The sequence below is a fragment of the Trichomycterus rosablanca genome, chromosome 9 (genome assembly GCF_030014385.1).
Source record: "Trichomycterus rosablanca isolate fTriRos1 chromosome 9, fTriRos1.hap1, whole genome shotgun sequence".
In the NCBI taxonomy this organism is placed as follows: domain Eukaryota; kingdom Metazoa; phylum Chordata; class Actinopteri; order Siluriformes; family Trichomycteridae; genus Trichomycterus; species Trichomycterus rosablanca.
In genome coordinates, this window is record NC_085996.1 from 453,701 (window position 1) to 466,200 (window position 12,500).

Below are 12,500 nucleotides of genomic sequence, written 5' to 3' on the forward strand. Positions count from 1 at the left end.
GAGACCGATGTATAGATGTAGGCGGCGGCTTTACGTGGGTCTATACCGGCGACGGCGCATCAGTGACGCATCAGAGGTCAGAGTTCACACAGGAAGATTCATCAGCTTCCTCTTTAATACTGAAGGTACAAACGTACAGCAGCTCCAAAACATCATGATTTTAAATCATGTCAATATTTACATTCATACCATTTTTTATTAAAATGAATAAACAGTCATAAATAAATAAAAATCGACCTACAAAGACTTCATGAGCCGTAATGGCAGAAGTATTCACCCCCTTGTTTAATACTTGGATGATCACCTTTGGCTAAAGTTGCTGCTGCTGGGCCCCTGAGAAAGGCCCCTAAGCCTAAATCACTAGCATGTATTTGGTCTTGTTAGGTAAGGGCTTCTGCTAAACCTAAAACTGGTTGGGGAGCAGTGGGTCCAGCATTCTCCTGCAGCTCCAGCGTTCTCCTCCAGCTCCAGCGTTCTCCTCCAGTGTTTTTCTCCTCCAGCTCCAGCGTTCTCCTTCAGCTCCAGCGTTCCTCTCCAGCGTTCTCCTTCAGCTCCAGCGTTCCTCTCCAGCGTTCTCCTTCAGCTCCAGCGTTCCTCTCCAGCGTTGTTCTCCTTCAGCTCCAGCGTTCCTCTCCAGCGTTCCTCTCCAGCGTTCCTCTCCAGCGTTCTCCTTCAGGACAGGGTTGATAAGGTGAAGGACTCGCAGATGAAAGTCCGACACATGGGGCAGTGCTGAAAGTGCACCACACACTCATCGCACACACATGCGTGTCGGCACGGCAACAACACGCGGTTCACCGCCGCGTTCTGACACACGACGCAGTCTCTCTCGGCCGCTCCCTGCCACGCCCCTTCCTCCTCGGGCTCCGCCTCTCCGGTCTCAGGCGCCTCTGTGTGTAGCTCCTCCTCGGACTCGGCTGTAGGGGCGGGGCTCGTGCCGTCCGTCGACATGAAGAGCGGCTGCGGGGGGAAACATAATAATGAGCGCCCCTCCCTAATAATATCAGGTTTGTACTTTAATCCGGCGGCGTTGTCAGTAGTATGTGGTTTAAGTTCCAGCCCTTCAGCTCAGATCCTGGCGCAGCGCCTCTGTACACAGTTCAGCCTCAGACAGTGAGGTTCAAACCCCAGACAGTGAGTGTTTGTACCTTCAGATCGTACAGGTTCCCAGCAGCGGTGAGCAGGTAATGGAACAGGACCCGTCCTGACAGGGTGTACCGGTCATCAGGAACATGCAGCACCGTCACACTCGCCACCTACAACCGGACGTGTCCAGTTAGTGACTATCAGTGCATCACTCCCTGTAGTACTGTTCCACACAGAGCAGGTATTATTTAGGTGGTGGATGATTCTCAGCACTGCAGTGACACTGACATGGTGGTGGTGTGTTAGTGTGTGTTGTGCTGGTATGAGTGGATCAGACACAGCAGCGCTGCTGGAGTTTTTAAACACCGTGTCCACTCACTGTCCACTCTATCAGACACTCCTACCTAGTCGGTCCACCTTGTAGATGTAAAGTCAGAGACGATCGCTCATCTATTGCTGCTGTTTGAGTCGCTCATCTTCTAGACCTTCATCAGTGGGCACAGGACGCTGCCCACGGGGCGCTGTCGGCTGGATATTTTTGGTTGGTGGACGATTCTCAATCCAGCAGTGACAGTGAGGTGTTTAAAAACTCCACTCATACCAGCACAACACACACTAACACACCACCACCATGTCAGTGTCACTGCAGTGCTGAGAATCATCCACCACCTAAATAATACCTGCTCTGTGGTGGTCCTGACCATTGAAGAACAGCATGAAAGGGGGTAACAAAGCATGTAGAGAAACAGATGGACTACAGTCAGTAATTGTAGAACTACAAAGTGCTTCTATATGGTAAGTGGAGCTGATAAAATGGACAGCGAGTGTTGATAATACTATAATAATACATCTATAATAATAATAATAATAATGATAAGGGTGTATTGGTGTGTTTGTGTTATATTTACTATGTTGTAGGCGTCTCTGTCGTCACTCTTTGCTAGCGTGAGAACGGCGACTAGCGGGTAGCAGGAACGAGGCAGGAAACCAAAATCAGTGACCCCGAGCTGAGGGGGGATGTGGGTAACACACTCGCCTCTCTCCTCCCGACCCACCCTGACATCAACACTGTTAAAGTACCAACACTAACAACACTGATCCTGATTGATAATAATAATCCCAGTAATATGATTGATAATAATATAGATGAGATGAAGGATACGTGAAGGTCTGGGCGTGGCGGTAGTGCCCGTGCAGTGCCCGCTGGAACGAAGCCGCCGAGTTCAGGGCGTCTCCGGATCGGTGTGTGTGCAGCGCCGCCTGCAGAGCCTGAACACTGCAACCCCAAAAACAAGTCAGCACACACTCCTCCAAACAGCAGGTCCTCAAACACACGCCGTCTGTGGTGTCACACACACACACACACACACACACACACACACACACACACACACACACACACGAGAGACAGTTACAATGATCTGTGTGAACAAAACAAAATAAAACAACATTCTGTACGGAGACGGGAGGAGCTGTGGCGTCCACAGATACAAACGGGGTGTGAATACTTGTGTGGATCCGTTACCCTGGTATAAACGGTACTTTACCTTTCACCGTGCCCGGGGGGGTGGTGCCCAGCTCCAGAGCAAACGGGTTCGGCACCTGAACCATTTTCTTCTCAGGAGCAGGAGGGAGAGAATCACCTTCATCTGAACTCCTCACCATCACAGGGACATCAAAGCCGAACCTGCAATCATCCACACACACACACACACACACAGAATTAGCAGTAATAATCATTACGAATGATTGAATTAAGAAATAAATACGTGTTTACCAGCTCAGTAACAGTGTAACAGTGTGTGTGTGTGTGTGTGTGTGTGTGTGATTACCAGCTCAGTAACAGTGTAACAGTGTGTGTGTGTGTGTGTGTGTGATTACCAGCTCAGTAACAGTGTGTGTGTGTGTAACAGTGTGTGTGTGTGTGTGTGATTACCAGCTCAGTAACAGTGTGTGTGTGTGAGTGTGATTACCAGCTCAGTAACAGTGTGTGTGTGTGTGTGTGTGTGATTACCAGCTCAGTAACAGTGTGTGTGTGTAACAGTGTGTGTGTGATTACCAGCTCAGTAACAGTGTAACAGTGTGTGTGTGTAACAGTGTGTGTGTGTGTGTGTGTGTGTGTGATTACCAGCTCAGTAACAGTGTGTGTATGTAACAGTGTGTGTGTGTGTGTAACAGTGTGTGTGTGTGATTACCAGCTCAGTAACAGTGTAACAGTGTGTGTGTGTAACAGTGTGTGTGTGTGTGTAACAGTGTGTGTGTGATTACCAGCTCAGTAACAGTGTAACAGTGTGTGTGTGTGTGTGTGTGTGTAACAGTGTGTGTGTGTGTGTGATTACCAGCTCAGTAACAGTGTAACAGTGTGTGTGTGTGTGTGTGTGTAACAGTGTGTGTGTGATTACCAGCTCAGTAACAGTGTGTGTGTGTAACAGTGTGTGTGTGTGTGTAACAGTGTGTGTGTGATTACCAGCTCAGTAACAGTGTAACAGTGTGTGTGTGTAACAGTGTGTGTGTGTGTGTGTGTGATTACCAGCTCAGTAACAGTGTAACAGTGTGTGTGTGTAACAGTGTGTGTGTAACAGTGTGTGTGTGATTACCAGCTCAGTAACAGTGTAACAGTGTGTGTGTGTGTGTGTGATTACCAGCTCAGTAACAGTGTAACAGTGTGTGTGTGTGTGTGTAACAGTGTGTGTGTGATTACCAGCTCAGTAACAGTGTGTGTGTGTGTGTGTGTGTGTGTGTGTGTGTGTGATTACCAGCTCAGTAACAGTGTAACAGTGTGTGAGTGTGTGTGTGTGTGTGTGTGTGTGTGTGTAACAGTGTGTGTGTGTGTGTGTGTGTGTGTGTGTGTGTGTGTGATTACCAGCTCAGTAACAGTGTAACAGTGAGGATGAAGCAGACTGAGATCAGACTGATATAAAACAGCGGTGAATATTCATATAACTTCACTATAAACTCCGCCGCCATCACTGTTACACTTCAGTACAATAAACACGGGATTAAATATGAAATAAAAATGTAAATAAACAAAACTGGTATAAAAACGGAGTTAATCAAATAAACCCCGGATCATTTAAACCTGGTATAATCTCAGTCCTGGATGAATAATGATGATAATATAAACTAAATCCAGGATTAAAGGAATAAAAGATAAAGCGTGTGAGAGTGAGAGATCAAATAAAAGAATAAATATAAATAAACTGAAGCTGGAACTTCCCTAAAACACAAACATCCGGTATTACTGCAGCTACGGTGGCCTGCTGCCTCAAACCTGCATCCTGAACGTGGGGACAGAGGGGGATTATGGGAAACGTAGTTCCGAAATAAAAACATTATTACAGGCTGCTAAGTCACGTTGCACGTTATTATTATTAGTAACAGTATTACTCTTGTGTTATTTTTCATGCTCGCTATGTTTAATATAAATGTGGTTTTGTTGGTTTCTGTTTATTTTGTAATATTTTTGTATTTGTTCTAGTTGTGATTTCTGAATAAATGATTGTAAGGTTTGCAAATGTTTCAGTGTTATTATTATTGTTAGATCATAAACCGTACTACTTCTAGTTCATTTATGCTTTTACATGACTGTTTTTGTATTTTTTATTCATTTATATATTTTTACCAACCACGTCATCATGCTCTACACAGCTCAGTGCAGCTGAGGGTTTATGGAATATTGATCAGAAGGTCACTGGTTAAAACCCCATCACCAGCAGATAAGGACCTGGCCAGAGGGAGCCGTCTCAGCACTCCAGGACTGTTTTGAATGTACAGACTGGAATATATTCTGAGAGGCTGCCACAGCCAACCAGCACATCAATCTATGGGAATATGCTGAGTCTGTACAGGATATATAACAAAGTGTGTGGAAGACGTGACTGTCATCAAGAACATCACCACACGTGCCAACCAAAAACCCTGGCTCACCAGTGAGGTGCATGCGCTTCGAAAATCATGTGATGCCACCTTTAAATCTGGAGACAAAGACGCTCTTAGGAATGCCAGAGCAAACCTGAACCGGAGCATGAGAGCAGCAAAGCGTGCTTATGGACAGAAAATCCACAGTCATTTCACCGACTCAAAAGACCCCTGTGTCTTGAGTCCTCTGCTGTTTACCCTGATGACACATGACTGCTGTGCCAAATTCAACTCGAACCACATCATAAAGTTCGCCGACGACACAACAGTGGTGGGCCTCATCAGCGACGACGATGACTCGGCCTACAGAGAGGAAGTTAACCAACTCATTGTCTGGTGTGAAAATAACAACTTGTCACTGAATGTCAACAAAACAAAGGAAATCACTGTTGACTTCAGGAGGAAACGCATGGTACATGCACCGCTTACAATCCATGGAAACGCTGTGGAGTCAGTCAGAAGCACCAAGTTTCTGGGGGTGCACCTCACAGACGACCTGACATGGACTACACACACCACCTCACAGACAAGCGGGCACATCAACGTTTTCACTTCCTGCGACGGATGAGAAGAGCAAACCTTCCCCCTCCGATCCTCACAACTTTCTACAAAGGTGCTATAGTGAACATTCTCACCAACAGCCTCCAAAAGTCTGGTATGAAAATTGTACAGCCTCAGACCAGAAATCCCTTCAGAGAGTAGTGAGGACGGCGGAGAAGATCATCAGAACCTCACTCCCTTCCATACAAGAACTATACCAGTCACGCTGCCTCAGAAGAGCCACCAAGACAGTTGGTGACCCCACACACCCGGCCTCTGGCAAGCACTACCGCAGCATGCCATGCACAAGCCACCAGATTACTCAACTCCCTATAACAGCACACACATCATACCTGCTCACACTTACGAACTTTCTAAACACATTTATTTATTAACATTTAAATACCTAGTACATCACGCTGCTACGCGGCATTTTATTTATTTATTACACCGGTACCTCACCTCACCACTGCAAATTATGTGCAATATTTCTTACTTCTTAATGTGTATATATTTTTTACTTTACTTAACATGTATTTTATGTCTGTCTACAATGTCTGTGCAGTATTTTTTTTACTTAATGTATATCTTTTTAAAAACTTAATGTACATTTTGTCTTGTATATGCTCTTTTTTATATTCTGCACATTGGAGCTTGAGAAACGCAATCTCGTTCAGCTGTGCACTCCTAGCTGTATAGTCTGAATGACAAAGTTCACTTTGACTTTAGCAAACCCCACTCATTGCTAACTGTTTTTGGAGGCAGTTGTAGGTCTATCTATACAAAAGTGCCTGGTAAATGCCATTAATGTTCACCCACACAATCATGAATAAAATGCAAAATGCCTCAGACAGTTACCTGAAATTAGAAGCAAATGATCTCAGGAGTAAGATCTCAATGATCTCAGCACCACTGAACAGTTGTTGAACAAATAATTCAGTAAAAAAAGAATGCGGTGTGTAATACATAAAAATTATTAAATACCTGTGACCCCCTCAGACGGTGCTGCATTAAAATCTGATGTTTCTGTAACAAACAGAACCACACAGACTCTGGAATCCTTCAGAAAACCCTCGTCAGTACACACAGCTCAACACTGCATCCACAAACACAAGGTCAGACTGCAAATAACAACGTCCAGTTAACGTCCGATTCCCTTTCCAGGGGTGGGCAAAAAAAAAAAACTCCTAACAAACCAATTTAAGGAAGGAAATTCACACCTTGCCAGCTTTTGTGCTCAAGTGTTCTTCACCTGGATAGGGTTACAGTACAAGTACACACAGCTCATCACTGCATCCACAAACACAAGGTCAGACTGCAAATAACAACGTCCAGAAACGCCGTCAACTTCTCTGGACTCAAACTCATCTGACAAAAGTGTGAGGTGGTCTAAAAAACACACCAAGGTGGGTCTCCACAGCATACACCCTGAAACAACACACCCTACAGTACACACACCAGAAAATAACACCCTACACTGCATACACCCATCCTCCACCTTCAGCTCTGTTATCTCCAACTCTGCTGAACTATCTCAGCCCTATAGGGGAGTGATCACCAAACCCAGTCCGTCAGCATCACACCCCTGCTGTTAATGTACAACCTTGCTAGTAATGATAGTAACTTCAGTGTAGATGTGTGTGATTATTCACAACATTTAACTTGATACTTTTTGTAATATATTGTTATCTACGCTTTTCCACTCAATTATTATAAAAAAAGTACAATGTCACAATTCCATATAAATGCATGATATAAGTTACAGGCTTTTGGTAACACTTATTTGTAGAAGAGTAAAGTAAGCCAAAATGTAACAGACCACATGTTATACATAAATGTTACTTATTTTATTGAATTTATTGAGTTATCAACAAAAAAAAATTAAACTTAAAGTATAAAGATGATTTACTTTGTGACAAGACCACAATAAATCACAGACATGAAAAACAACCATATAAATATCAATCAGTATGATTGTATTCTAATAAACTCAATAATTCTGATCACCTATCCAGATGTGGGCAAGAAACCTCCTAACATTCAATTTAAGGAGGAAAATTCCCACCTTGCCAGCTTTTGTGCTCGACAGTGTTCTTCACCTGGATAGGGTTACAGTACAAGTTCACAACACATAGCAATGCAAGACAAGTAAAAATGTGATTAAACAATTAAAAATACAATCAACAAAACAGTTTATAAAAACAGAACATAACACTTTGTTTAAGTACAATCAGAGCTTCATCATCCAGTCCGTTTACAGTAAAAAAAAGTCTTGTAATCCAAAAACATGATTATTGAAAGTCCTCGATGTGCGAGTGTGTAAACGCATGAATGTGTGAGTGTGTGTGATCAGTGATAGTTTCGATTCATCATGGTGTGATCCATCGTCTGTCCTTTATGACTTTGCGCCATGTAGAAGGACTGTTGGGTGACTAAAGAGAGGTTACCAGCACGTCATTTAGTCACCATTTCCTGCAACCTTGAAGCTCATTCACATCATTCATAACAATTCTATTAATCAACAATTTACAATTCATCAGTTTATAACAATAAGAAATGAAAAAAAGTGTGAACTTATTAAAATCCAAAAGGTCGTGTTTCATTACTGCCACATAGTTACACATTTCACAGCTGCTTTAATACTTTTGTATAACAGTAAAAATGACACTGACATTAGAAAATAAAAACAAGTGTAAACCTTCATCCAAAATACAAACATAGTGGATCATTAAGATCTAAGTTATACTCTTTACTGTCTGTTATACCGTAATATGATTTAAATACTGTTAATAATCAGAGGCAGAAGAATCTAAATAAAAGTTACCAGAGTTAGAAGAGTAAACACCCTCAGGACCCCAGACACAAACAAATTAGTTCATTTGAATGATTGACTTAAACAGTAAAAGCATAATCATTAGAGCTTAACGATCCACTGTGTAAATATGTGACAGGTGAGAGAACATTTTCATGTGAACTTACACAGTAAATATAATCAGTAGAGCTTTATTATTCAGTCCTTTTAGTTTAGTGATTAAAACAAACATCACAATTTTCTGCTATCTTAAACCTCATTCACATCATGACAATTCTAGTTTATAACAATTAAGTAAAAAACAAAACAAAGTGTGATCTTATGAAAATCCAAAGGTTGTGTTGTTTTACTGCCACAGTTACACATTTCACAGCTGCTTTAATACTCTTGTATTACTTGTGACATTAAAATTATAAATAAAAATAAAGAGAAAGAAGCTTTATTTAATAGTTCCCAAATTTTATTCATAACAGCTTGTGGGAGTTTGAGGCTTTGAGGGCGTTAATTCTTCAGCTGCTGAGTACATATTAGACAGCAAAGGTGAAGAAGTAACAGCCCTAAAAGCGCCAAGACTCCAGAGGTAAACTAGTATATAAAGCCCCCAGAGACCAGACGCGGAAGAAGTAAAAGCCCCGGAACCCAGGGTGCAGAATGTGAAAGCACCCTGGGCCCTAAAGGCGAAAGAATAAAAGCCCCCAAGTCTTGAAGCGTCGGACAAGTCCCCCTTAAAAGCTGTAGAACCCCAAAGCAGGAAATAAAAGCTTTCAGGGTTCGAAGACAAAATAAAAGCTTACAGGAACTTGGAGGCAAAACCTGCAAGGACTTAAAGGCACATGTAAAGTAATGATGTACAATAATGATTATTAATCTTAATAATAAATATTTACTTGAACTTACAGAATGATGAACATCCAGGTTCCTAGATTAGAGAATGATTAGGAATAGGAGGAAATGTTTTAAAATAAAATAAAAGCATCACAACTCACAAGAACACAGTCAGGATGGTTCATTATTATTATTAAACAATAAATTCATTATTCATCATTAAATATAATTCAGTGTCTCAGTGGAATAGAAAGATCAGTCTCACCCCGTGTGCTGATCCGAATCCTCCGCTGGGAAAGGTGAGTACGCCGTCATGTGATCGTCCAGCTCATCTAATAAACCTTCTGCATAAACATCAACATGGACATTACAGCCACCATTCCATTCATCATCAACTTCATCATGTACTTACAGAGAGGGATGAACCAGCAGCTTCCTGGTGTAGATCTGCTCTTCATTCCCTGCAATCCTAAAGCTCAGACACAGAACACATCAGTTTATTATTTCTCATCATCAGCTAAACAATGAAAACTAAACAAGTCTGATCATCCAACATCCAAAAGCTTTCAGCTCGACACTCTTCAGTCTTTAAATTCTGTTCAAATACTTAAACATTGCAGATTAATAATTATTTATTTATATTTTGCTTATAGTTCAAACTGGCTTTTACTGGTATTATAAACTGAAAACAGTAGAAATAAATATTTAATGTTTTACGTTATTGTGTCGTGTTTATCAGACCAAATCAGATGAGTTTGAGTCCAGAGAAGTCTGCGTGCGTTTCTGGACGTTATTTGCAGTCTGACCTTGTTTGTGGATGCAGTGATGAGCCGTGTGTACTGACGAGGTTTTTTTTTGAAGGATTCCAAAGTCTGTGTGGTTCTGTTTGTTAAAAGAGAGTAAAAAGAAATGTGTGCAAAACCCCCTCAGATAGCGCTGTATTAAAATCTGACGTTTCTGAAACAATGTTATTGATTATAAATTGTGAGACCCTTCATTCTGTTCAATCATGCACTAAAACACTGGACTGTGCACTGTGCACTTTTGGCAAAGTGATAAACATCGACCCATAATTGCTCATTTTGATCATTTGCCTAACGTTTCAAGCCAAGTCAGATTTGTTTGTATAGTGTTTTATACAACAGACGGTGTCTAAAAGCAACTTTACAGAATCCAGGACAGACCAAAAAGACTCCTGGCGACAGTGGCAAAAACTTTCTTTAAATTACAGGAAGAAACCTTGAGAGGAACCAGACTTGCACAAATCCTACAAAAACAAATTAAATTTAAACAAAGTTATAATTTGCATAAAGGAAACACAAGCAATTGGAGTTCATTATTCAGTGCAGTGTAGTATAGTGTAGTATAAAGTCTGTTGAGTTCTGGACATATTCTGTGCAAATACGCCAGGTTTCCATCACATCTGGCAGGAGCTGCATTGATGGCACAGCAAGTCTTCAATCTCAGGTAAGTAAACAGGTTTCGACAGAGCTCGAGCTGCTTCATTTTGAACCAACTGGAGTTTGTTTATGGATCTATCAGAGCATCCAGTGAGAAGAACCGAGAATTTATAAACACATGGATCAGTTTTTTTTAGCATCATTAATAATGTGTATCTCTTGTAAAAACACTTAATCTCACACACTGTGCTTGTCTTTTCTTGTAGTTTTGGTCCTGATATTGAACAGTAAGGCTGCATTTGTTTTCCATGGAGTGAGGTGGTTAAAGTTCTGACTGACTGAACGCTAATGCTCCCAAAGAAAACCCATGCAGTCACAGTGAGAACATGCAAACTTCACACTAAAAGTACCTGGACCCAGGACCTTCTGGCTGTGATGCAACAGTGCTACCCACCGATATTATTGAGCATGCATCAAGAGAAGGTCCTGGTAGGTTTTCACAACTATCTTGAGCCATGCTGACTGTAGTGCATTGCACAGCTGCTGGAGGTGCCAGGACACCACCATCGAGGTGCAAGTCTGGGGAATTAGGGGGCAGGGTAGTACTTGGAAGTCTTGGTCATGCTCTTCCACCAAATGTGGGACGTTTCTTGCCGTGTGACGTGTCGCATCATCTTGCTGAAAGATCCCATCCGTGTACGAGGATGCCAGGATGGATTCATACTGAGTGGTTGAGAGAGCTTTCCACACCTTATACCCACCAAGCAGCTCACCAAACATGACTTCCTTCATGAGCTACATGCTGCAGCCGTTGAAAGTAGGAAGTGGTCATAATAATGTGACTGTGTATAAACGACAGATGAATAATCAGTGACAGTTGTAAATGTGTTATATCACTTTAATCTGTGTTTACACGACAACAAGAGAGTCAGTCGGTCCTCATCACATGATCACATGATCACATCAGATCAGAGCCGAGCGGAGATCAGACCTTCAGTCAGAGAGAGAAACAGAGAAATGGATCCGTTTACTTTTACATCTCACAAGTCTTCATCCGACTGAGACTCAAGAACTGTGGTAAGTAAAAATACTAATAATAAAATAATGAATGAAATAAAATAATAATAATAAAATAATAATGCTAGTAGTAATAATAATATTAATAGTGATGATAAAATAACTATGTTTATAATTAATCATTAATAATAATATTGTTTGTAAAAACAAAAAGACAATAATAAAACAGTAATAATAATGTAAATAATTATAATAGCCTTAATAATAATGATAAAACAATCATGTAAATTCAACATTAATAATAATAATATTGTTTATTAAAAACAAAGACCAATAATAATAATAATATTGTTAAAAAAATAAAAAGTAAAACAAAAAAACAAAAAAGATATTATAACAATAAATCAGTAATAATAACAATAATAATAATAATAAAAAAACAGTAATAACAATAATAATAATAATAAAAAAACAGTAATAACAATAATAATAATAATAAAAAAAACAGTAATAACAATAATAATAATAATAATAATAACAATAATAATAAAATAATAATAATAATAAAAAAACAGCAATAACAATAATAATAATAATAAAACAGTAATAATAATAATAATAATAATAAAACAGTAATAATAATAATAATAATAATATCTGTTGGTGGTTACATTTACATTTTCAGCATTTAGCAGATGCTTTTATACAAAGCGACACAGTATTGTGAGAGTATACAGTCTAATTGAGGGTTAAGGGCCTCGCTTAAGGGCCCAACAGCAGCAACCTGGCAGTGGTGGGGCTTGAACCAGTGACCTTCTGAATACTAGTCCAAGACCTTAACCTCTAGGCTACAACGTCCCTCAATGGCTAAATGCTCTCTTACATCTTTCTCCTGGGTTACT

General features: G+C 40.7%; 2 protein-coding genes and 1 long non-coding RNA gene across 4 annotated transcripts in view; 1 reads left to right on the forward strand and 2 right to left on the reverse strand.

Moving 5' to 3' along the window:
• Nucleotides 1-4,240, reverse strand: part of cgrrf1 (cell growth regulator with ring finger domain 1) — a 4,556-nt gene extending 316 nt beyond the window's left edge. Inside the window, exons 1-6 of the mRNA XM_063002555.1 lie at nt 3,950-4,240; nt 2,634-2,773; nt 2,249-2,426; nt 1,995-2,142; nt 1,149-1,256; nt 1-960 (exon numbers count right to left, since the gene is read on the reverse strand). The exon at nt 1-960 is cut by the window's left edge and continues 316 nt beyond it. Coding sequence (XP_062858625.1) covers nt 673-960; nt 1,149-1,256; nt 1,995-2,142; nt 2,249-2,426; nt 2,634-2,773; nt 3,950-4,053 — 966 coding nt within the window. The 5' untranslated portion in view covers nt 4,054-4,240 and the 3' untranslated portion in view covers nt 1-672. The remainder of the gene's footprint in view (nt 961-1,148; nt 1,257-1,994; nt 2,143-2,248; nt 2,427-2,633; nt 2,774-3,949) is intronic.
• Nucleotides 4,241-7,382: 3,142 nt separating this feature from the next.
• LOC134320917 (uncharacterized) lies at nt 7,383-10,136 on the reverse strand. Of its 2 annotated transcripts, XR_010013751.1 has the most exons (3): nt 9,899-10,136; nt 9,447-9,650; nt 7,383-9,275 (listed from the first exon to the last, which is right to left on the reverse strand). It is a non-coding gene; the product is annotated as an uncharacterized LOC134320917 (long non-coding RNA). The 2 variants fall into 2 exon arrangements; XR_010013750.1 differs by having other exon boundaries at nt 9,447-10,136.
• A 733-nt stretch (nt 10,137-10,869) lies between these two features.
• stxbp6l (syntaxin binding protein 6 (amisyn), like) overlaps nt 10,870-12,500 on the forward strand; it is a 9,436-nt gene continuing 7,805 nt past the window's right edge. The window contains exon 1 of the mRNA XM_063001521.1: nt 10,870-11,658. The gene's annotated coding sequence lies outside the window, so the exon portion shown is untranslated. The remainder of the gene's footprint in view (nt 11,659-12,500) is intronic.